This window comes from Fusarium phalaenopsidis (assembly GCF_050370095.1).
Source record: "Fusarium phalaenopsidis strain FUZ10S chromosome Unknown contig_32332, whole genome shotgun sequence".
NCBI lineage: Eukaryota > Fungi > Ascomycota > Sordariomycetes > Hypocreales > Nectriaceae > Fusarium > Fusarium phalaenopsidis.
The window spans coordinates 1,386,963-1,409,289 of NW_028145391.1; the positions used below are offsets into that span (position 1 = coordinate 1,386,963).

Here is a 22,327-nt window from a genome sequence, read left to right on the forward strand (position 1 = left end):
CAATCAGTGGCTCGCGTGTGTGTGGGCTGGTCTGGACTGCTGGATCAGGGAGGTGGAGGAGTGCGCTTATCAGCGAGTCAGGGGTCTGGGTAGGGTCGAAAAGGCTTGTTCGCTTTGTGCCGCCTGTGATTCGCTTCGTTTAGTAGACGTCTTTCGATAGAAGGACAAGGGCATTGATAGGGCGAATCGTATCAAGGAGGCGAATCTGGAGGTGAAAGAAGAGAGGAAGTTCGAATTGAAGTGGGAGATAAGAGAGTAAAAGTAATCGCGAGCAAGGCAGGGAGGAGAGAAAAAAAACTACGCCAATGTCACAAGGGAAGGAGGCCACATGATCTCTCCCGCTCCAGAGCCACTGAGAGCCAGAAGGCAGGTACGACAAAGTCCCGGTTTCCCATTCGGTGCCCGTCCGTCTCGTCTCGAACTGGGCTAACAAACGTCACCGTAGACCCTGGACCGGAAGCATCCGCGGCGCCCAGAGGCTCAAGGGTTCGCGATTCACGGCCTGGGATTGTCTGGCGAGAGGCGATACCACGTCACATAAAAGAGGCAAAATGGCAATACGTCCTGTCACTCATTGGCTGCATCTTTTACCCAATCCCTTGGAATCTGTTCCCCAAAATCGTCACCGAAAGGAGGGGACCAGAAGCAGTTCTCCGCTGAACAAGGGGGGCACGGGGGAAGGAGGGGAATGCGGCTGTCGGGAGGCGTCGAAAGCGTCCAGACCCCGTTTCGCCGGGTGACGTAATTTCCGGTGGCTAGTGGCGCTATCCCCCATTGGGCCATCCTCGGTGGCAGTTTTTGGCAGTATCTCACATGCTCTCGGTGGGGTCTTTCGTGGAGAAATTCTTCACCGCCGACCACCACCACCATTCAGACAAGGATTCTCCCCATAAGTTGGTGATAATGTGAAGTCGCATTCACTATTATGAAACTATTTGACCCTCTCGTTCTCGGTCCGTGCCGGAGGGTGGCCTGCCCATCCGGAATCCTGCCTACCGGGTCCCGGCACAAAAGACCCACTCGGGCACCGAAGCCGTGGGGGCTATTCTCGGCATAACATGAAGCGACCAGATAGATGATATAGGCTCGGTCACGGCAATGGCGACGATTCACCACAGCTAACCCACTCGGCCGTGTCATGATACTCCTCCAAGAGCCTGCAGGCTGACTCTCGCCATGCTCCCCCACGCTCCAGAACACGCTCCATCCCAGCCTCGGTGGACCTTTATAGCCTCACTTGCGGCCGGCTTCATTGCCGACCATGAAGCTCATCCTTTGGTTTGACGTGTATCGTCATGTCATCCCTTGCACGGCGTCAGGTTAATGCAATGTATGTAACCTCGGGGATGTGTTATTGACCCAGCACAAAAGAAAGTAGTGCCGGTGATGGCCGAGCCGCAGCTCAAAAACGAATTGGTCTTGTCAATGCTCGACTGATCCTCGTACACAGAAGCCGAGATAGTAGACATTCCATGTAAAAGATGTGGTCATTGCGCCCGCAAGGTGAAATCTCTACAAAATACTACATTCTGTGGTTTGCTTGGAGCCGGCTTTTGACAAACATCACCTGTCTGTCCTCTCAGCGCTGGCTTTGCAACTCAGCCAACTCCTGTTGAATCTTGTTTTCCTCTCCCTTAAGTCTCTGGATTTCATGTTCAAGCTCCTTCTTTCTCTCCTGTGCTTCCCTCCGTTCCTCTGCAAGTTGAGTCCCCTTCTCTTGCAGCTCGATGCACCTAAGTGCAGCTGGGACTATCACCTTGGTCCATCGCTCATACAGCCACTTCTTGATCGACGAGTCCCTATGGGTTTCGGAGTCATTGCATGTGTGGTTGAACCAGAAATCTTCCAGTCGCCCATTACCGGCGTATGGTTTGAGGTTGCTGAACTGCTGCCACACCTCCACGGCCCTGCGGGCCTCGATCTCCGAAATCTCGAACCACTCCATGTGTCCCTTCTTCGCCTTGCAGTCTGCGTTGGGGCAACGGGCCCTTCTTTTGCTCTCGTGCAACGTCAGGTGGACTAACCCCTCCATCGTCCGTGCCGCGTACGGCATATAGTAGATGAACTTGTAGTCTATGTTGTGCTTGCAATCTCGCTCCCACTCCCGAAGTCTTTTCATGACCTGGTCCTTGTTATTTTGCTCCTCGAACGATAGCACAGTGTTGCCATCATCGTCCTTGTATTGTTTGTATCCGATCTTGAGATACCCAGGAGCTGTCTTTTCAGCAAAGCAGTATACCCAGCCGGCCGAGAGACTCGATTTTCCAGGGACCATATGCAAGCGATGCAGAAGGTCTCCCACCGGATTTTTGGACTTGCGCACCTCATTAAATTCCATATCCCTAAGTCCCGGGGAAAGTAATGCCTTTCTCCTCTTGCCTGTAGGTCGCTCCTCAAACTCGTCTTCGTCGTCCGTCTGCCATTGGCTATCAGAGTCTTGGTCGTCCAATTGGGAACCCTGATCGAGTTGCTTGTTTCCCTTTCGAGAAAGCTTTTCCCTCGTGGCAGTAGAGTCATCGCCGTATTTAGAGGTTCGTGACAGGCTAGAGGCAGGGTCCTTGTCGGTAGCTCTTCTGCTCCCCCTTGCACCGTCGGGGGGGTCGTCACCGTTTGAAGATCGTCGCCTTCGCGTTGGACTTTCATCTTGACCTCTTGAGTAACGAGAGCGGCGCGGACGAATCTCCGAGTCAGAGATGGACATTGGTGTCGAGGCAGTCGAGATGGGGCTGAAGATTTCGCTGGGACCTGGCGAGATGACTGACTCAGGAGATGAGGGCAAGGCATCGTCGAGGACCGACAAAGAGTCAAAGACGTCGACTTCTTGTCCCATTCTTGGTGTGCTCGGCCGTGAGTTGCGGCCTGGTCTGCCGCGCTGTTTGATTGGTGTGACACATGCCGTCTTGTCTATCATAGCCGTCTCTCTGTGGAGTTCTGGTCTTTGGCGGCTAGACTTGGTCGACTCTTTTGCAGACGCCGTCATTTCCTCATAGTCTTCCTCGCTGTTCTTTTCGCTGAGCTTCTCGTCATCATCCTCATTCTCGTACTCATCTTCCCGATGTTCGTCGTCGTAGTCTTCATCGCCGTTTTCCACGTGCTCGTCTTCGTCGTCGCTCGATTTAGCCTGCTTATGATGTTGAGGCACGGTCGGTGTGTTACTCCTTGCACTCTCTGGTGTTTCGTCATTCGAATCTTTATCCCATTTCCTCAATCTCTTGTCAAGTATAAAAGCAACGTATTTGTGCTTGCCGTAGTCACTGCGTCCGCAAGGAACCAAGTGATCGTGGTCCATTTTCTGACATGTAAGCCGCTCGGCTAGATCCACAAGCAACTCTTTAACCTCGTTCGAATCGATTGTGTATCCATCCTCGATGGTCTCGATTATGTCGTGTAGAATCGATTCAATCTCGTCCTTTCGTTGTTTCGATTTAGCCGTACATGGGATGCCGGAGAACGTGTGCCCAAAGCATGGGACCTTGCCCTCCTGCGGGATTTCGAGCTTAGCGTAAAGCGAGTCGAGTTTCTTGGTTGAACTCTTCTTTTTCCCCATCTTGAATATGTACACGATACACCAAGGAAAATTAGAGGTATCGAGGTACGTAGGGCGTATAAATGGCTTCAAGTTAAATGAATTCAAGTCCAAATCGAGGGAACAAGGAGGAACGAGGGAAAGGAGGGCACAGCTGGGAACACTCGAGGTCTAAGGCTGGGTTATAGGCTGCACTCGCATCAGAGCTGAAAGGACAGAAACTCGATTACCTGCATCCCATCTCATGCAGCTGCAGGCCAAGAAACCTGAGACACGGTCATCTGGCCTCGAGTTGGCTCAGCCCCAGGGCCGGCCGATAGTCCTTTTGTGATCTGATTCTGCAATTGCCAACCAGAACCAAACAGAGGCTTTAGAGTTCAGGATCTCCTACATCTCTTTCCCCTTCTGACAACAACTTCTCAGCAGGTGGTCTCGTGTGCGAAGCCAACGTTGCAATGGTGTTGTTGTTGGTCCGCGACATGCGTCAAAACGGCATCCCCGACACGTTAGCGCCAACAGCATCTTCAACAGTAGGCAACAGTAGGCAACGTTTTGGGGCTGCGGACCGTACCATTAATTCTGAAACATGCAGACCCCTCGGCAATTCCTCTAGTGAGCTTTGGTCATGTTCTTCGAATCTTCGTTCTCGATTGGGGTTGATGGCAAAGTGAGATGAACAGAATATCTGTTATGTATAATTCTCTATATGAACATTCAGCTGTTATTATGATCCAAGCTCAGTGAAACCCTAAAGCTTCGCCTCGCCGGCTTCCTCTTCACTAGGGTACTTAACACCTGTCTCCTTTACGCTGCCCTCCTGCTCCAGCTCTGGCACCTTGACATAACCCTTGGTATGCGAGATCGCTGACAGGAGCCACTCCCTTGTCGCCTTCATACCCTCGTTATTGAGCGCCCAGACAACAGCATCCACTACGTCGTCGACAATGACCGCCGGCTTGTGGCGCGGCTCCTTGTCCGTCAAGGTCTGTCGCCAGACGCCAGTTCGAACCAGAATAGGCACCCACTCGGTCCCGTCCTCGGCGTTGAAGTCGTTGGCACCTCGGATGTCGCTTTCAGGGTTATCACCTATCATGTAAACGCGTCGTAGAGGGTGGCACTTTGTAATGTCGTGCGAGGGACTCTTACCCCTGTTGCAGGCCATGTCATGGTAGTACTGTAGCAGCCTATCGTGGGCGTACTTGTATGTATAGTTGGATGGCTTTCCCAAGGCGTTGTACTCGAGTTCCTTTCCGTCTGTCGTCATCGACCACACTCCCTTCAGAGCCTCCATAAACGCGCCAGTGCCGAACCGGTTCACCGGGTAATTCGTCTTCCATAGAAGGTCCATGTTGGAGATCCAGAGTCCGGGTTGGTTGTCCTGCTGCCAGCCATTGTTTGGCAATGCTTTATCACCGTTCCTATGCGAGATAGTGCCGAGATAACCTTCATGTGAGATCAAAAGATCATGGATGATCTGAATATCAACGGACCAGTCCCTTGGGTCGTTCCAGACGAAAATTTGGTCAATCTTGAGAGCATTGTGTGGGATATTTGTTGTGTAAGGATCTTTAAGAAGAGGAATTCGCTTTCCATCGGGCAATGGCACAGGTCTTCCGTTTATGTCGCCTTCGAGATGATCGAACGGGAACACATCCTTACACTCGGCGAGGATGTCCGCAGGAGTGACGACTCGTTTAAAGCCATAACTGAAACAGTTAGCCACACAAGGACGTCATAAGATTCAGGGGCAGCTACTTACTCGAGAGCGATCTGACGGGCCTGCTCGGGATGAGAGCCAGTGATCAGGATGGTACCGTGATTCTTGAGCTCGTCACTCCAAGCGCTCATGGGTGTGTGTGACAAGATCATCCTCCCACGTATCACGTCGTCGTGCTTGGCAATCTGCAGACGTTCTTGAAGAGTATCGGCCTTCTTGACCTCAGGTACGCCGCCTCCATTTGTTAGGAAGACATATCGGATACCGTTGCTGCGGATCATCTTGATCACCTTCTCAGCTCCCTCCACCCTGTTTCGGCCCTGATACAGAACTCCATCGATGCTAGTCAGGGGTTAGCAGTCTGTAGTTCAACATGGATAGCACGCATGTCTCAAATTCAGGGTTGAGGAAGCAGTGTAATGGTGCCATCTGGTACTTACTCGAAAGCAAACGCAATCTCAGAGAACAGCTTTCGTGACGCCTCGCTAGGTTCCTGAAAGTCATTTGGGTTCACTAATGACCCATCTGGCTTTGAAAAGAAGAAGGAGGAAGTACGGAACGCCCGTGAGCCTCCCTGGATACCGCGAGGGAACCTAGAGGCAGCGGCCGTCATCGGCGCGGTACACCGACGCGCAGCCAATCGGCACTGGCCGATCGCGCCGAAACGTTGCATAGTTGCTGTCTAAACAGTAAAAAAGAGACCAATCCCGGTTGAAGAAGCAAGTATTTCTGACTGAGATTTCGGATGTGGTGGAAAAGAAGAGTTGTCACTCAAATGTTTCGGTTGGCATGGAGCTTGCTCACGTATTTGTTAGAGTCATAAGCGATAACAGCAATCGTCGGAAAACCCCGCCAATATCCGATACGCGTTGATGAACGTGCTGATCGGATGGACCCAATAACTCACCAACAACAAGGCAATTGATATAGGGAAACCCTCAATATTGTGCCTCTGCTAGATGATAGATGTACAAGTATACAATTGATTGAGTGGTTTTACCGTCGTGGCATCCTTCTATCATCGTTCTGGTGGTACAGTACTTTTACAGAAACCATCATCTCTCATGCCCAAGATTCCTGCACCGCTTTTTTGCTTTTACATGAACAGATTAATCCGTACGTCTTAATGCTTCCAGTCCTTCATGTGATCCAAAATAACAGCAGCAGCCTGCTGAGGCGAGTGCTGTCGGCCCAGGGCCTCAACAAAGTCGCCCTCAGGATCCATGAGGTAAAAGTAGATGCTGTGATCAACCAAATAGTCCTGTCCTGGCTTTACATTCTGCGGTGTGCTAAAGTAGACACGGTACTTCTTGCAGAGAGCCTTGATTTGGTCGTATGTACCCGTAAGACCGATGAACTTCTCGTGAAACTCGCTGAGATACTCCTTAAGCGCGGGAGGGTCGTCACGGGCGGGGTCGCAGGTAATGAAAATGGGGAGGAGAGCATCGGGGGCCTTCTCTTGGACGATATCGAACATGGTGGCCATCTTGTCGAGCTCTTCGGGGCAGATATCGGGGCATCGAGTGAAACCAAAGTAGACCTGTACAAGTTAGCAATGGCCCAAATGGTCAAATTGACCTTGCGGTAAGTTCGCAAGTAGTACGGGACGCACCAGAGAGTATTTGCCCTTCATCATCTCGCTCGTAAAGGGCTTCCCGTTCTGGTCCACCAGCTCAAACGTTCCTCCAACCTTGGGCCGGCCCACGCCCTTGGCAGCCTCTGCTATTCTCTTGCGCTGCATGCGCTCCTTTTCGTACTCGAAATACCACACCAACAAGCCGCAGGTGCCGACGAACAGGATACCGGCCTTCCATGAGAAGGGCTATTTGCGCATTTGTCAGCGTCCATTTCCTCATTGCTGGTCGCATTCTCGCAGATCCCGCCAACTCATACCCCATTGCTATATCGGCTCTTGGCCTGCTCGATCGTCTTGTACTTGGTCCGGCGCTGGGTAATTGGCTGTCTCGACGGAACGGGTGCTCGGAGGGTCGGCCGGAGCTGTTTCGGCTGGAGGGCGCTGCTGGCGAAGCACCGCTGGCACTGCCGCGTCGAGACAGTAGAGAAGACGCCCCTAAGGGCTCTGGAAGCCGCGACCGAGTTGGACATGACGAATTGTCTCTACGGAGAGATTTCGGTGAAGCTCATGCAAAAGCTATGTCTCTGCTAACTTACATCTTCCGATTATCACAAGCTCTCCAAAATTACAGGGCCCGAGCTTTTGCCGGCGCGCTACCAAAACCCAGGTGGGGTGCAGGCGGATTTGCTGCATGATATGCTTAGTCATTCAATTTCCTCGAGTGTTCATTCAATGAATGCTTTCCTCATTGAGCCAGCATTTACACCGATTCATCATTTTTCGCGAATATCCAACAGATCAGGCTTTTTTTTATTGGGAAAACTTATTGTCGGCGTGTTTCTCATGGGTATAATCTAAAAACGGCGTTTGTGTCAAGTGACCAGGTTATTTTAAGGGGCAAAAACGCGATTGCAGAGACCGCATCTGCATTCACCTACACCAACAAGTCAGCAATGGAACAAACATTCACAATGGGAGGGGCTGAACAGGCCCGATTTGAGCTTGCTGAGGATGATACCAGAAGCGATACTGTGGCCGATTCTACTCCTCATCCTCCCTCAGATGCCCATCTTTCTTCTTCCAAGTCTCCCTCCCATCCTCCATCTACAACCACAGAACCATCCAACATGCCTTCCCATACAGCAGCAAAGAAGAAGGGCACCGCGTCTGCGGTAAAGAAGAATACCAAGCGAACAAAAAACAGTGGTGGTCCAAGAGCTGCCAAAAAGTCCAAGTCCACGCCTTCATCAGGCTCTGGCCAAGCCCCTTCCGAAGCGGCATCCGAGGAGTCAGACAATGGTCCATACTGTCTCTGCCGCGGCCCGGATGACCACCGTTGGATGATTTTCTGCGAACACTGCGAGGATTGGTTTCACGGAGAATGTATCAACATGAGTAAGGACATCGGCGAGTCTCTGATCGAGAAGTTTATCTGCCCAAATTGCACCACCGACGATCTCATGACATTATACAAAAAGACTTGCGCCCTGAGTGGCTGCCGGCGGGCAGCTCGTGTAGCACAGGAGGAGCAGAGCGTCTTTTGTTCGAACGAGCATGCCCAGACCTGGTGGGAGCGGATGGTGGCCAAGTTGCCCAAGACAAAAGGCAAGGGGGGCATCAACGATCAGCTTGTCCAGGAGGAGTTCATGGCATTGCTGAGCAGTGGTCTTTCCGGCGTGGATGAGGAAGGACTATGGCGGCTGATCAAGACCCCATTCTCGGATAAAAAGCCAAAAGAAGAAGACAAGAAGGAGCAAGGTCAGTTATTTCGTCACTTGTTTCTAATGGGGTAGCTTATTGACCATCTCTCAGATAACGAAGAGGATGCATCGAAGCATTTGTCCGAAGAAGAGAAGGAGTTTCTAGAAAACGCTGCCGCTGCACGGTTTCACCTTGCTGAGGAGACACTCCTCTGCCACAAGATGCTCACTCTCTTGGATCTCGCACACAGTCGACGTCAGGCAGCCATCAGTGCGGGTCACTTCAAGGAAGACATCTGCGGCTACGACCAACGTCTCGACACTATCAGCGCCCGGGACGCTTTTGCAGCCTTTGCCAAGTCACCCGAGGGCGAGGCCATCTTCAAAGCATCCAAGCTAGGCGATCCCCTAGGCGAGGACGACGATGTGAGGGGCATGTGCGAGAGGAAGCGATGTAAGATTCACAGCGGGTGGTATAAGATGCTGTCTTTGGGAATCAAGTACCAGATTCGCGAGTTGGCAAGCCAGGCCGGTGAGGTTGGAGAGGAGGAGAAGGTTGTTCGTCAGGCTGCAAAGGAGCGATGGAGGAGGAAGCGGTCCGAAAAGAACTGGGTCCAGGTGCTAGATGGATAGGCCGAGATGAAGAATCAGGGGATCCAGGCGTTGACGGTGCACATGCAAGATACCATTGAGGAGGTTGTTGTTTAGGCTATGCTTCACTAAGCTGGAAGGGCCGGGGGCTTCGTAGGTAGCTATCAATATCTTATATCTTAGGCAGATCGGCGAACTTATAGGCGTTATCGAGCAATACTGGTATGGTAGTCTTCCAGTTTGACTGGGGTCAATTCAAGGTTTCTGGTATCACATGTTCATATTGACTCCATTGTAAACGAAGCAAGCCCAGACTATAGGGGAATCAAGTCAGGTTATATATTCAGCCTGGGTGACCTACGGAACGGCCAGTCTCTACCAATTGACCATCCTAAACTGCCAATTGAGCCCGTCTGTCAATGACAAGCCGACAGCTCGCACTCTAACCTGCAGACTTGCACGTACGATATCCCAGCTAATGGGTGGAGGTGCAAAACTGATCCTTGCGTACCTCGCACTTCTGACGAGTCCGAGCAAAGCCTAGGGTTACATGCAAGGATCCAAGCCTGCTCGGGACTTTCCCCTCAGAGTCGTCCAATCTCCAACATCAAGGATGGCCCCATGTTCGATACCCGGTGTCAGCCCAATGGATCTCTCCCTCTCGCGGTTGTCTTTACGCGGCATGGCGGATCAGCGGCATCGATAGTCGCCAGACTTCCTGCTTTGTCATGGGTTTCTGATGGGCTTTTGCAGGGAGCGGGTGTAAGCGCTACTAAGAAGCGAGAGTATATTCTTGTTAGTGAGTTGGGGTCCGGCGTTTTCTAGGAATGCAAACGCAAGTGGTTAAAGATATCGCGTGTCGGTATGCCTTGGTTGGGGCAATGGTCAAGAGTGTTCCTCTAAGACACTGTGGAGATGGAAGTGAAGTTATCGCCATCTTGTCGAATAGGATACGACGGCGTCTGGGGCGCTGCTCGGGAGGCGTTGCAGCCGCTGCGGCCGTTGCAAGCGTCTCCCCTTAGGCCCGGTGCATGTGGCGGTTTCACATGGGTTCTTGGCTCGAAGCCAAGCTTTTGAACCTCAAGAGTTGGGGATGGTGGCTTGCTTGGGAGACTCGAGTCTGCAACAACAGCCGCCGCAGTTCTCTTTGCAGCTAGATTATCTGAGTTGCTATTTATGATCCAGCAAATGAAGCCCTGAGCTAATGAAGCCAAGTTCCAAAGAGGACTATCGACCGAATCATGGTCCATTCAAGAGAGGCGAAGCTGGACGATCCTTCTCCGTGTCCAACGGGCTGCGGCTCGAGTCTAGCCCCTTGAGGCAACGATAGCCCCCATCTCCCAGGGCTGAGCAGGGAAGACGATCCCACAACTGGCCCAGACGCTCCGACACGATGTGAATGGAGAAATTGGACCCAGGTCCTGCTGGAACACTAAGGGCATATTACGATTGAAGGACCCCTGCGTGAGAGATGAAGGTGTTGTTGCCGGTGGCAGGTTGCTTTGTCATTCTGCTTTTCTTTAAGCGCCGAGGGTTTCCTTGCAGCGTACGACACGATATCCATCCATTGTTTCTTTGGTGTTGATCGCCAACATAGCAGGACGTTGAGAAGGCGACCTCTTTGACACTCCAACACAATGACATCCACATCTATATCCATTGTGGGACCCCTTCCCACCGACTACTCACCCGGCACCACCTGCAACGCCATCTCGAGCCGGACAGTCGTGGGCATCGACTTTGCAACATCATGTCTCCCCGACGACTTCGACCCAGCCCCAACAGCCTACTACTCTCCCGGGACAGCGTGTCCCTCCGGGTACACGGCGCAAAGGAGCTGTACACGATCCAACAGCGGCGATGATAGAACCACCGTGACGTGTTGCCCAGAACGCAACGGCATCAAGATGTGGTGCGTCTCAGACCCGCAATCTCTCGAGGGACCTTGGGAGAGTCTGTACTGCACGTGGAGCGCGGGCGATTCGAGGACTGTGTTGCTCGTAACGACTCTTGTTAGCGGAACCGAGTCCACTTCAGCCGTGACGATGAGCGGCGGTGATGGAATCAATGCGTACGAACTGAAGATGGTCTATGAGGCCAGTGATATCGCCTCAACATCTGCGACGACAACCTCGGATACCACGACGGCTGAAGAAACGAGCGGAACGAGCAACGCGACTGAACTACCAGCCGAGACATCATCGCCCAGCGGCGGCGGAAACGACGGTGGAATTGGTACAGGTGGTATCGTCGCCATCGCCGTTGTAATTCCCATCGTCGTCATCGGCGCACTCATCGGCGGCTTCTTCTGGTGGCGTCGTCGCAAGAACCGCACAACCGCCATCCCAACCGACGACCCCGACGCGACCAAGGAACTACCACCCAGCCACGGCGTGAGCGAACTATACGGAACTCAGAGCATACCACAGGAGCTGCCCACAGGTCCTTCGTATGTGTCGGAACTGCCCGGCGACGGCCCCATGCATACGGGCTGGAACAATGACGGTAGTTCGCCCGCGCTGAGCCATTCGGCTGTTAACAGGGCTGATGGAACGTCGCCTCGATCATGACCAAGGTGATGTGGAGGGAGAGTGGATGGTGGGGGAGATATTTCGGAGTGGAGGTTTTTCACTATTGAGCGATGATACCAGCAACATAGCCTTCGCTTCATTCTACTTAACTATTTTATGTATATACTATTACGATTCACAATGCGAGGCGTTTGAGAAGGAGAACTGCTAGATTCTTCAGATATTTGGCATTTGGGATCTTGAATGCCGATTCAAAATAGCGTCCTTGGGGCATCTTTCAGTTGAGCAATTTCAATTTTAACGATTTCCAACAATTTTACTTTCGTCCCAGTCAACATGAGCAGCAGATATCTATCCTTCTTAAGAAGAAACCATTCTAAATGATGAATCTCGAAATTCGTTCTGTTCAATTAAAGATCTCCGCAATTTGCTTGGCGCTTCTTAGAAGCTGCCATGACCGCCACCACCCCGCAGTCGAGAAAAAAAATCCTTGTCCCGTCAACCACGACGCAGCAAAAAAACATTTCGCCTGCTTATCAAGCAAGCTTCGACTGACAAACCCTTCTAGAGCGCGCTCGTATCCAGCGTGACTCTATCTCTTGTCTATCGATCTATTAAAGATCATCCTTCTTTCCCAGAGGGTTACAGCTGCTGCAACAAATCTCAAACCTTCAACTACCCCGCCATCATGTCGTCCTCCAACCCCCGCGATCCCCGCGATCAGAACGAGCCTGTCGACGACTTGGAAATGCTCGCCGCTGACGACGCTGCCGAGGAGATCCCTGAAGACGATGACCTCGCCATGGACTCGGACAACGAGGAGCTTCTCCTGCAGAACGACTCTATCGGCTACTTCGACCTCCCCCAAGACTCTCTATTCGCCATCGCCCAGCACCCCGTCTACCCCTCCATCATTGCCGTCGGCGGTTCGGCTGGCCAAGAAGACGACGCTCCTGGTGCCGGTTGGGTCTTTGATAACTCTGCTGCTCAGGCGCGACCTCCTCTGCCTGCCAGCTACTCGAGCGACCCTAGCGCTGCCGCCAGCAAGACTACTCAGCTTGACTCCCTATTCAGCATCGACGGTCACTCAGATTCAGTGAATACGCTCGCCTGGACGCTCCCCAAGGGTGATGTTCTCGTCAGTGGCGGTCTCGATGGCAGGATACGCGCATGGAAGGCCACCGTTGGGGCCGACGCCTCGCTCAAGATGGACTTCCTGGGTGAAGCGCAAGAGGTGCCCGAGGTGAACTGGCTTGTGCCGTGCCCCTCGTCTACAAACCCCAACACCATTGCCCTCGGCGCTTCAGATGGCTCCGTTTGGGTCTACACCATTGATGCCTCCGACAAGGCGAACCCGCTTCAGATCGTTCAGTCCTACTTCCTTCACACTGGCTCTTGCACAGCCGGCGCCTGGACCCCTGATGGTCAGTTGTTGGCCACCATCTCCGAGGATGGTAGCTTCTATGTCTGGGATGTCTGGGGCGAAGCTGCAGCCAAGAACCTTGTTGGCGACAATGGCATGACTGCCGTGTCTCTGACTGCTGAGGATCAGCGTTTTGAGGTTGAGGGTGGTCTCTACTCCCTTGCCATTGATCCCAAGGGCACATTCGCCGCTGTTGGTGGTGCTACTGGTGCTATCAAGATTGTTTCTCTTCCTCGACTTGCTCCTGCTGGTGCGAAGCCTCAGGCCAAGGGCCGCGGAGGAAAGGCGGCCGGCGCATCGTCATCTACCGCTGGTGGACAGATCCTCGCCGCTCTTCACACCCAGTCCGAGAGTATCGAGTCGCTCGCTGTCGTCACCACCCCCAACACTCCTCCTAGTACACTCCTCGCTGCCGGCTCCGTCGACGGCTCTATCGTCGTGTACGACGCAACCCGCCGTTTCGCCGTCCGTCGCCACATCGCGGGTGCTCACGAGGAGCACTCAGTCGTCAAACTCGAGTTCATCCCCAACTCATGGCAGCTCACCAGCTGCGGCATGGACGGTGTGGTGCGCCGGTGGGATCTCCGTGGCGCTGGCGCGACGAACCCCAACGCTGCCGCCACCGCTGCAGAGGCTGGTCTCCAGAAGGAGTGGAAGGGTCACCGGGGTGATGGCGAGGGTGGTGGTGTTCTGGGCTTTGTGCAGGGTGAAACCGGTGCCAGGATCGTAACGGCTGGTGATGACGGTGTGTCCTTGGTTTTCGAAGCATAATGGATTGGCAAATGGTAAAAGCAAGTAAAAGGTATATAGAGAGAAAATAAGCAGATGAGGAGTCTTGGATCTGCGATTTTATGATCATGAATGAATAGATTCAAGGGGATGATACCCTGGATATGAACCACCAACTGGACCATGCGCTGTGTCTTCCCTTCGAACGGAGTACCCTTTGGTGAATTATAACCAGGTTTCGACGAGCTTACAGAGCCGCAACAGAGATGGCTTTTGGACAGATGAATTCTCGACTTGTTAGTTCCATGAATGGCAGATACCTGTTCAATAAATCACCCATATCAATATCCATACCTAGACCAGTGACAGGACTGCTTGAACTCGAAAGTTTCAGGTTGACATTAACGATCTGCCACCTTCTATCTTCATAACCATGTACTACAACCGTACCTTTCTTTTCAGTCTACAATGGCTACCTTGTTTATGACAATAACCTATTACCAATAATTCACAGACGTCGCGAGCTACGTCAGATCCGTTGTCCAGTTTCTCTTACCTCGGAGTGGGTTAATATTGCAGTGAAATTTTTAGCTCGGAGGTACTGAGCTGGATACTTCTTTTTACTACAATATTAACCCACTCCGAGGTCAAAGAACGAGAGGTTGGGCGTCGAATCCAAGAGAACATAGAAAGGGGCATAGGTGGACCAGCCAGTTTTGTTCAACGCATGCCCCCTTGCAATGTGTTTCGCTCTCTTCTTTCGTTCTCGTCTTGTATTTTCTCTGGCCTCGGAGTGTGCTAAAATCGCAGTGAAGATGCCCTCGTCCCGCAGTGACTCGTGGCCGAGTGGCTGAGGCGTCTTGGTGCGGACTCGCCGATGCAGAGATGGGTCAACAAATTGTACTGCCTATACTCCGTTGCAATGTGCCTCGCCCTCTTCTTTCGTTCACATCTTGGATTTTCTCTGGCCTTGGAGCGGGCTAAAATCACAGTGAAGGATTCGACACCGCAGTGCGGCTCTCAACACTGCCAATGCGCAGCTTAGACATACTGCCCGCCATGGATAGTTTTCATGTCAAAGCAAGAAGCCTGATCACGAAGCGGCAAGGGACCAGGAGCTCATCTTGCAACTTCTCTTCCTCCGACCTTGTCTTGTAACGTAGTTAGAAATTTGGGCCATATGCTAAAGTACCACCTAGAGTCACCAAGATTACAACTTTGCTTCAGAAAGTAATCAAATGATGAGCCAATGATGAGCCATGAATACAAAGTCTCTAAAAGAGGTTCATATTTCTGAAAGGAAGCACCGAGCGTTGTATTGGATCCCGTTCTAAACTCCTCCGTGATCCGGACGCGGCGAATGTCAAAATTGTACTGAAATGGCTGAGCCAGCCGCGACACCGGTGTGAGCCTGACCATACACGGGGAAGATGCTTCACCCTCTACTTTCGTTCTCATCTTGTATTTTCAGTGGCCTCGGCAGGGGTTAAAATTGCAGTGAAAATCTCGTGTGTTCATCTGCGCGGACAATGCTGAACTTCTTTGGCCTCAGGGTAGGTTAAAATTGCAGTGAAGAATCGCCATCTCGATCACACTAATGGACCAATAAGTTTCGTGCTAAGAGGTATGTATACTCACCTTGCAATGGACTTGTTTCGTTCCCATCTTGGGTTTGATGCCCAGTAATTGAGGGAGAGTGACCAAGGCGAGATATGCCAACGTCTTTGTTGCAAAACGGTGGATGTGTTAATTACAGCTTGGCTTAAGGTAGTGCTCAAAACAGAATTATGAGTACGGAGCCTCTGAAAAGAAGTTCGTTTCTAAAAAGAAACCCGGAGCAATGTATTGAATCCCGTCCCGTCCTCTGTGATCCGGACTCGGCGATAGGCTTATCGATAAGAACCCCGACCCGGCCGAGATCGCAGGCTCTGATTGGCCCGCGCGGCTCTGCCGCCCAAGGCGCTTGTCAAATTTCTTTGGCACTTGGAGATAGCATCATAGCTCCAACAACCCGCACTGCCCAACGCTGAATTCCCTCACGCCCTTATATACACAGTCAACATGTTCGGAGGATGTATGGAACCCGCGCTTTTTACGCATTGAGAAGCTCAAACTGACCCCTCGCAGTCGCCCCCCCTCAGCAGTCCCAGGAGGAGATTCGCGCCCTCGAGGCCGAGGCTACCTTTACCATCCAGCAGGCCGTCGCCACCGCTGTCCTCCTGTACCTCTGTACGACTTCTCCCGCGCTTCAATTTTCTCGCAGCACATCGCTAATTGTGTCTCAGCCCCCTTCGCTATTGACCTCTGCGGCAAGATCTTTTAAACCCCGCCCCTCACCAAGAACGAATCGAAAAAAGACATGACCCAAGGATGCTACATTGATGGAGTCTCGGGCTTGCAGGCTCTGCGGACAATGGCGCTCCGTGTACGATAGAGGCGGACCGGATAGACGGAAAGGCTCACGATTAATCTGTATCATACCTACCTGGAAGACGTGGATGGAGCCACGCAACGATATTCTCCCATGAATACACACACATGCACCAGTGGTGCTTACAAATATTCAAGACGAGACTCAAAGCTTTGTCTTTTGCTCAAGTCTTTGCTTTTGAAATATTCCTATCCCGTGTGACGCCTATGATGACCGTATCCTCAAAGTCCCGACTCCCACACAATGCCACAAAAGTACATATTATCAAAGACAAGTAATTGCTCTACCTTCATGCCCAACAGCCTAACCCATCATCGTCTATTTCGAGTGGGGGTTTCGTGTCTTCTCCCATTCTGTGTAGTCAATCGAAAGAGACTCAAGCTCCTTCTTGATATGCTGAATCTGCTTCTCGTAGTCCTCGAGCACCTAGCGCAAGTTAGCCAAGCCGGTCCACAAATGCGATAACATATAAACTTACCTTCTTTGCCTTGGCCTCGTGCTCTGGGTCGAGGATGGCTCCTTCTGTGCCGGCGGGCGTGTCCATCTCCTTGCTGAGCTGGTCGGCATACCCTCTTAGCACGATAAGCCTGCTCCAGAGCTCCTCTTCCCTCGCTCCCACCGCGGGATCCTGCACTTCTCTCTCCAGCGACTGGAGTCGGCTGCTGAGATCATCCTCGTCGCCGCTCAGCGCGTAACCCCGGTTGCGCAAAACCTGTACCCGTGCGGCAAGCGCCAGACATCGCTCGCTGATAGTCGTCTGTCGTCGGTGAGCGGCGACGGCTCGCACCTCGGTCTCGAGTTCGTGGCGTTGGAGGATAGCGTCCAGGCTGCCGTTGATCTGGTGCAGGCGGATGTTGAGTTCAGAGAGAGCACGCTTCTCAACCAAGAGACGGTCGGCAAGGGCAGCATAGCCCCGGCAGAGGGCGGGCATGAAGCCTGGGGCAGGCTTGTTCTGCAGGGCTTCCTCCCATTCGCGAGGGTCTTCGTAGTCTTGAGGTTTGAAGTAGGGGACGATGCTCTCGTCGACTTTGTTGTAGAAGTAGTGCTTGAAGACGCAGTTGGGATTCGAGGCATCCCACTTTTCCGTTACGAGCTTCATCTGCTCAAGGATGGGCTTCTGGTCTGGTTCATGGTCAGTCTTGCGTCGCGCTCGGGCAGGAGTAGTTGAACAACATACGGGGGGTTTCTTTGCCTGGCTGCCATAGCGAGTTTGCCAGCTGCGCTTGGGACTGGGATAGAGTGGGCATCTGCTGAGCCTGTTGTTGTTGCTGGATCGACGCGGCGAGAGAGTTGATTTTGACCGGTTGGGGTCCCATCTGAGACTGGCCGAAGCCGAAGCCCTGCGTCTGGGCTGGCTGCGCAGTCTGCGCAGGTTGCGGCTGCCCGAACAAGGAGCTCGTAGGCTTGGCTTGACCGAAGAGCGACATGATGAAGGTTTGCGAATAGGAGCTTGGTGTCGCGGCGAGCTGAGCTTGAGCTTCAGCTAGAGTCGCTCTTATAGGAGATGAACCGGCACGACGCTGCGACTGAGGAGATCGGACAGTGACAAGGCTGGTATGTTGCCGTCGTGTAGAGCCTTTGTGACGTTGCGAGGCTGCAGAGTCAAGTCGACGATGGTTGCCTTTGTTTTGGGCTATCTCGAAATTATTGGAGCTGGAGCCACCAAAACAAAGCTACCTTCACTACGCCCCATCTCAGCCTCGTGCACCAGCCTCGCCCCACACACTGGCCAATCACAGCAAACCAATTCCGTCCTTACGCTCTCAAATCCTAGCCGAACGACCTCACATTCCCACTCTCGTCTCTGGAATCACCGCAACGTTCGAAGACCGGAAGCGCAGAACATCGGCACCATGTCTACCCGCAGGCCCCAGTACGTCCACCCACGATTGATCACCCTTCGATAAAGACACCGGAGCTGCCAGCGGGAGCAATTGGCTGCCGGGACACCTGGAAAATGGCTAACCGATCGATCCACCAGATTCAACCAGCAGGTGCTCATTGACACCACCCCATTGCCCGATGATATCCCCGCCGTGAAGGAGGTCGGTGCCAGCTCTGCGCCTCTTCTGTCTGCCTCCTTCTTCATCGGTGCCCGGTGCCGCGACTACAACGATGACTACATGCAATGCAAGAACGAGAACCCCGGCCGAGGAGAGTTTGAGTGCTTGAAGGAGGGCCGACGGGTCACTCGATGCGCCTCCAGCGTGTACGTTGCCTTGATTTCTCTGGACATGGATCGAACTAGAAGGATACACAATGCGTGGACTGGACATGGCCGCTGACCGGATCAACAGCATTCAGGACATCAACACCCACTGCCTCGCCGAGTTCCGCAAACACTGGGAGTGCCTGGACGACCGGAATCATCAGCTGTGGCAGTGCCGCCCTGCTGAGTGGAAGCTCAACAAGTGTGTCTTTGACAACCTGGTATGCCACCTCGGACACCCAGCACACGACTACCTGAGGATTTATATACTAACGCCAGCTCGTAGAAACTCGAGAAGAAGGTTCCCGACCAGCCCACCAACGTCACCCCCGTCCACCTTCGACCAAAGCAGATCTTTGCCGACGTGCGCATCGGCCCTGGCGACGGCAAGCCATTTATCCCAGGGCAGGAGGAGGCGAAGCAATAAGGAGCTGGAAGCATTGAAAGATCGAGACTCGATCATGTACATTTGCCGAATGAATCACAGAGTGGATTACCAATTGTTGAATCTGAACACAATGGCTTGTCAGCCAAGTACTTGGTGCTTTCTCAATAAACAGCTGCTAAGATGTTGCGCCGAGAGGAGCCGTCAGGTGCTCGGAGGCAGACTCACACAACGAACAGAGCCGCAGATCAGTTATACAACATCAAGCGAAGACGAGCATGATTCGGACTGCTCACGGCTCAACACGTTCCCCGCGACGCACGCTGTGGGTGTCCGATTCTGCAGAATGTCATGGCCCGTCTAACCAGCACGGCATTGTCAGTCACCTCGCAACCCAACCTGTCATTTTCAAACTACAGTTACAGAGTTGAGTTGTCAGCACATTACTACCTGGCACAAAGCAAGAACCCCGCGCGCAGCATGATGTAGAAAGCCTTGAACGCCCGATACACGGCCTTCCGAGACATGCCTGGGGAGGCTTTCCATGAATATCGCGCATCTCGGGTAAGCTGTGAAGCCTGCGTCGGCAAGAGATCCCTCCTTGCTTGGTGTTGTGGAAACCAACTGACATGCTTGCGAAACCAGAGAAATGCGAACTAGCAAGAATACCCAGCGAGCTTATCAGCGGTGTCCAAACCCCGTGCTTGCTGGTGGGTTTGGGGTATATTGACATCCTGGGCTGTAGTAACCTGATACGCAGGTGGGAGGCAACGTTGCCGGTGGTAGGACGAGGGTTAGATGCCCGGAACTATGGCTTTAACAGCGGAGAGGACATGGATTATGCCAAGTTCACGTCGAGTTTTAAAGAAGCTTCGTCAGCCATCGGGTCGCGATGGTTACGAATTAGGCCATCTTCAGCTATGCCACCTGTTTGAGGATTCGTCACATCATGCTACCCCAAAGAAGCTTCTCTCGGCGATGACTGGATCTTTTCCCAGTGGCACAAAAGCCTATCCACAAACATCCAGCCGCATGACCACCACGTCTCGGCTTCATCCCAAGTCTGGTGGCCGGGCCATCTGTTTCGGCCTCGCTCAGAACTGCTGGGGCCGGGGGGGCAGCAACTCGTCGGCATGCGCCCACCCGTTTCGTTTCAACGTGCACGTCATCGATAGGGTGATAATGGTTGGGCTCGTCTATCTCGGCTGCATTGTTGGTGGTGAAGCGGCTTTGTTCATGCGCTGGGCTCCGAGACGGCGAGTGCCTCTTCGGGTGGGCTGACCCGGTTCGGCGTTGGTGTCGTAGTTCAGTTTCTCTCGAGGCTGAAATGAAGTCTAGTAGGAAAGATTGAATGGAGGGGCCATAGTTATAGTTATACTGCGTATGCATTGACAACTGTTCATTTTAGCAACCCTTTACTGTCTGCCTCTCATTTCCTGAAATCACTTCAATGATACCACTACTGGTAAGTCAGAGTAGTATCCTCACCATCCCTTGACCATTCCCTCCTTTTCCTCGCAACGAACCTACGCTTGACAAGCAATCGGGCGCTTCTGCGCTTGGTGAAACGACAAACTGGCCGCTTGGAAGCGCCGTGTTTTAAGTCCAGGCTGGCCCGCACCATTGGTTGGCCCAAGTCATCTACACCCCCTCCCTTTTTTTCAGCTCTTCCAAGAATAAAGAAAAGAAAGAAAAACATCACGAGAACTGGGCCTCTTTGAAACAGATCGGGTTGTTTCGAGGGGGCGCACGACATGTCAGGAGATGCTGTTTCCCATGAGGAAAACAATGCGATGCTCGCGATCTGGCAAACACGGCAGAAGTGTGGCACGCATCTTGGGCTTGGCGGTGGTACGAGATGCAGGGAGAAGGAGCCGAGAAGGCTGCGAGAACTGCTACTGAATAGACGAACGGGTTCTTAGTCAGGGTAACGGGTTTCTCCCCTTGTTTTGGTGATTGATGGTTGGGTCAGTATCGGTATAGGGTCAGCGAAGGCAGATGTAAGAGAGCCTTTGATCGCGACAACAACTGCCAACTTTGACAGTTATTGATTGAACACCATTTCAATAAATTCATGTGACTCGGAATAATAGCCGAGATGTCATGCGTGGCCGCGCCGCAGTTGACCAACTTAAGTCTTTTTCATCATCGCCGCAACTGTTTTCTATGGGTTATATCACATATTCGGCCTATTACCCTATAACCTATGAAATCTATCCAGAAATCACTATCAAAAACAAAGGTGTGGTGGCAACGACAACAGCAGACACCGGGGGGGTTAAATGATTAGAAACGGTGTAGCTGTTCTTTGATAACCTTTCGTCTTTGACTCATAACAAGAGTCATGCGTTGTTGAATACGCCGAAACTTGAAGCTTAATCGCGCGAGAAAACACAAATGTCGAAGTTTGCGCGTCATCAAGCAACAATGTACCCAACAAAGATGCACCTTGGCCTCAATGCATTACCTGCCCTGAAGTACACTAGAACATCTCTCGGTGAGTTGACAAAGTGATACAAGTATCAGCGTGTTTCGTCTTCAGAGAACTGGTGAATACAACATCCAACCTGACGATGCCTACCCTTGACTACCACCAACTCATGCCTCAAGTATGAACATCTGTTTAAAGAGACAGGCTGGAAAGAACGGTCAAGAGCCAGGACATCGTCTCCCAACAAGATGAACCGGTTTCATTTTAATGATCCAACCAGTTCAGACGAAAATCCCACCGACGTTTCATGGCGGAGTGCACACGTTGCCAACACCAACACTCCGCTTGGCACCTCAAACCGCCAATCTGCGCCTCCACGTTGATCAACCAACCAGCTAACTGATCGACATATCACATCGCACATAATGCACAGACAACAAGCCTCTGCGCTGTCCCGACGACAGCAACGTCGGGAAATGTCCTCCCCCGACGTGTGTAATCATGTTGTGAGCGGCCCAACATCCCCGGCATGGAAAGAGCCCGTGCGAGGAGGATTCTCGTGCTTCTGGATGCGTGCCGGAGAGCCGCGGACTGGCGAAATTTCACACTTTTTTCCTTTATTGCTTTTCGAGTCGGTGATTGAATGGTGAGATGTCACGCACGTTGTGGGATGAGGGAGAGAGTGAAAGGGGCTTGTGGGGAGCAGGGGAGCCATGTGCTGGGATATGACTAGGATGCTGGGATGTTGGCGATGGGGACAACAATCAGTCAAAGTTTAGAGGATGATGAAGGATTGAGATGGATCAACTAATCGACATGAATACGACGTCTCAATGAGCTATACGAACGGGTGATGAAATAGACGTCGAGCCGGATATTGCGTCTGGGTTCAGCCATGACTTACACTGACGCCTAGGCACGAGACCCAACTAGACGGAGCCGAAGCAGAGTTTCGGACCGGGACATACTACATTCTCTGCCCGGTCTTGAAACCCGATAGACGAGGATATCCGAGTCTTCGGTGCTGCCGGCATCGAAATGAGACTCGGCTACTGATCGATAAACTCTGCTAGGCCAC

At 52.5% G+C, this 22,327-nt stretch overlaps 8 protein-coding genes across 8 annotated transcripts; 4 read left to right on the plus strand and 4 right to left on the minus strand.

Annotated features, from left to right (window-relative positions):
• Positions 1 to 1,579: 1,579 nt before the first annotated feature.
• On the minus strand, positions 1,580 to 3,547 carry LRP88_13427 (uncharacterized protein; the record flags this gene model as incomplete). The annotated part of the gene is made up of 1 exon (XM_083249798.1): positions 1,580 to 3,547. The coding sequence occupies one exon, from the start codon at positions 3,545 to 3,547 to the stop codon at positions 1,580 to 1,582; it is 1,968 nt and encodes a 655-aa protein (XP_083094132.1).
• Positions 3,548 to 4,274: 727 nt separating this feature from the next.
• LRP88_13428 (HAD-like domain-containing protein) lies at positions 4,275 to 5,916 on the minus strand (the record flags this gene model as incomplete). Its single annotated transcript, XM_083249799.1, has 4 exons — positions 4,275 to 5,232; positions 5,286 to 5,585; positions 5,684 to 5,772; positions 5,845 to 5,916. 4 exons carry the CDS (start codon positions 5,914 to 5,916, stop codon positions 4,275 to 4,277), a joined length of 1,419 nt encoding a protein of 472 aa, XP_083094133.1.
• Positions 5,917 to 6,366: 450 nt separating this feature from the next.
• On the minus strand, positions 6,367 to 7,349 carry LRP88_13429 (SCO1/SenC-domain-containing protein; the record flags this gene model as incomplete). Its single annotated transcript, XM_083249800.1, has 3 exons — positions 6,367 to 6,783; positions 6,856 to 7,065; positions 7,137 to 7,349. 3 exons carry the CDS (start codon positions 7,347 to 7,349, stop codon positions 6,367 to 6,369), a joined length of 840 nt encoding a protein of 279 aa, XP_083094134.1.
• A 597-nt stretch (positions 7,350 to 7,946) lies between these two features.
• Positions 7,947 to 9,152, plus strand: LRP88_13430 (uncharacterized protein; the record flags this gene model as incomplete). The annotated part of the gene is made up of 2 exons (XM_083249801.1): positions 7,947 to 8,577; positions 8,632 to 9,152. 2 exons carry the CDS (start codon positions 7,947 to 7,949, stop codon positions 9,150 to 9,152), a joined length of 1,152 nt encoding a protein of 383 aa, XP_083094135.1.
• A 1,595-nt stretch (positions 9,153 to 10,747) lies between these two features.
• LRP88_13431 (uncharacterized protein) lies at positions 10,748 to 11,680 on the plus strand (the record flags this gene model as incomplete). The annotated part of the gene is made up of 1 exon (XM_083249802.1): positions 10,748 to 11,680. One exon carries the CDS (start codon positions 10,748 to 10,750, stop codon positions 11,678 to 11,680), a length of 933 nt encoding a protein of 310 aa, XP_083094136.1.
• A 649-nt stretch (positions 11,681 to 12,329) lies between these two features.
• LRP88_13432 (WD40-repeat-containing domain protein) lies at positions 12,330 to 13,835 on the plus strand (the record flags this gene model as incomplete). Its single annotated transcript, XM_083249803.1, has 1 exon — positions 12,330 to 13,835. One exon carries the CDS (start codon positions 12,330 to 12,332, stop codon positions 13,833 to 13,835), a length of 1,506 nt encoding a protein of 501 aa, XP_083094137.1.
• A 2,707-nt stretch (positions 13,836 to 16,542) lies between these two features.
• LRP88_13433 (nucleoporin complex subunit 54-domain-containing protein) lies at positions 16,543 to 17,651 on the minus strand (the record flags this gene model as incomplete). Its single annotated transcript, XM_083249804.1, has 3 exons — positions 16,543 to 16,650; positions 16,703 to 17,346; positions 17,402 to 17,651. 3 exons carry the CDS (start codon positions 17,649 to 17,651, stop codon positions 16,543 to 16,545), a joined length of 1,002 nt encoding a protein of 333 aa, XP_083094138.1.
• A 426-nt stretch (positions 17,652 to 18,077) lies between these two features.
• On the plus strand, positions 18,078 to 18,860 carry LRP88_13434 (coiled-coil-helix-coiled-coil-helix domain-containing protein; the record flags this gene model as incomplete). The annotated part of the gene is made up of 4 exons (XM_083249805.1): positions 18,078 to 18,097; positions 18,206 to 18,433; positions 18,522 to 18,654; positions 18,720 to 18,860. The coding sequence occupies 4 exons, from the start codon at positions 18,078 to 18,080 to the stop codon at positions 18,858 to 18,860; spliced, it is 522 nt and encodes a 173-aa protein (XP_083094139.1).
• Positions 18,861 to 22,327: the final 3,467 nt, after the last annotated feature.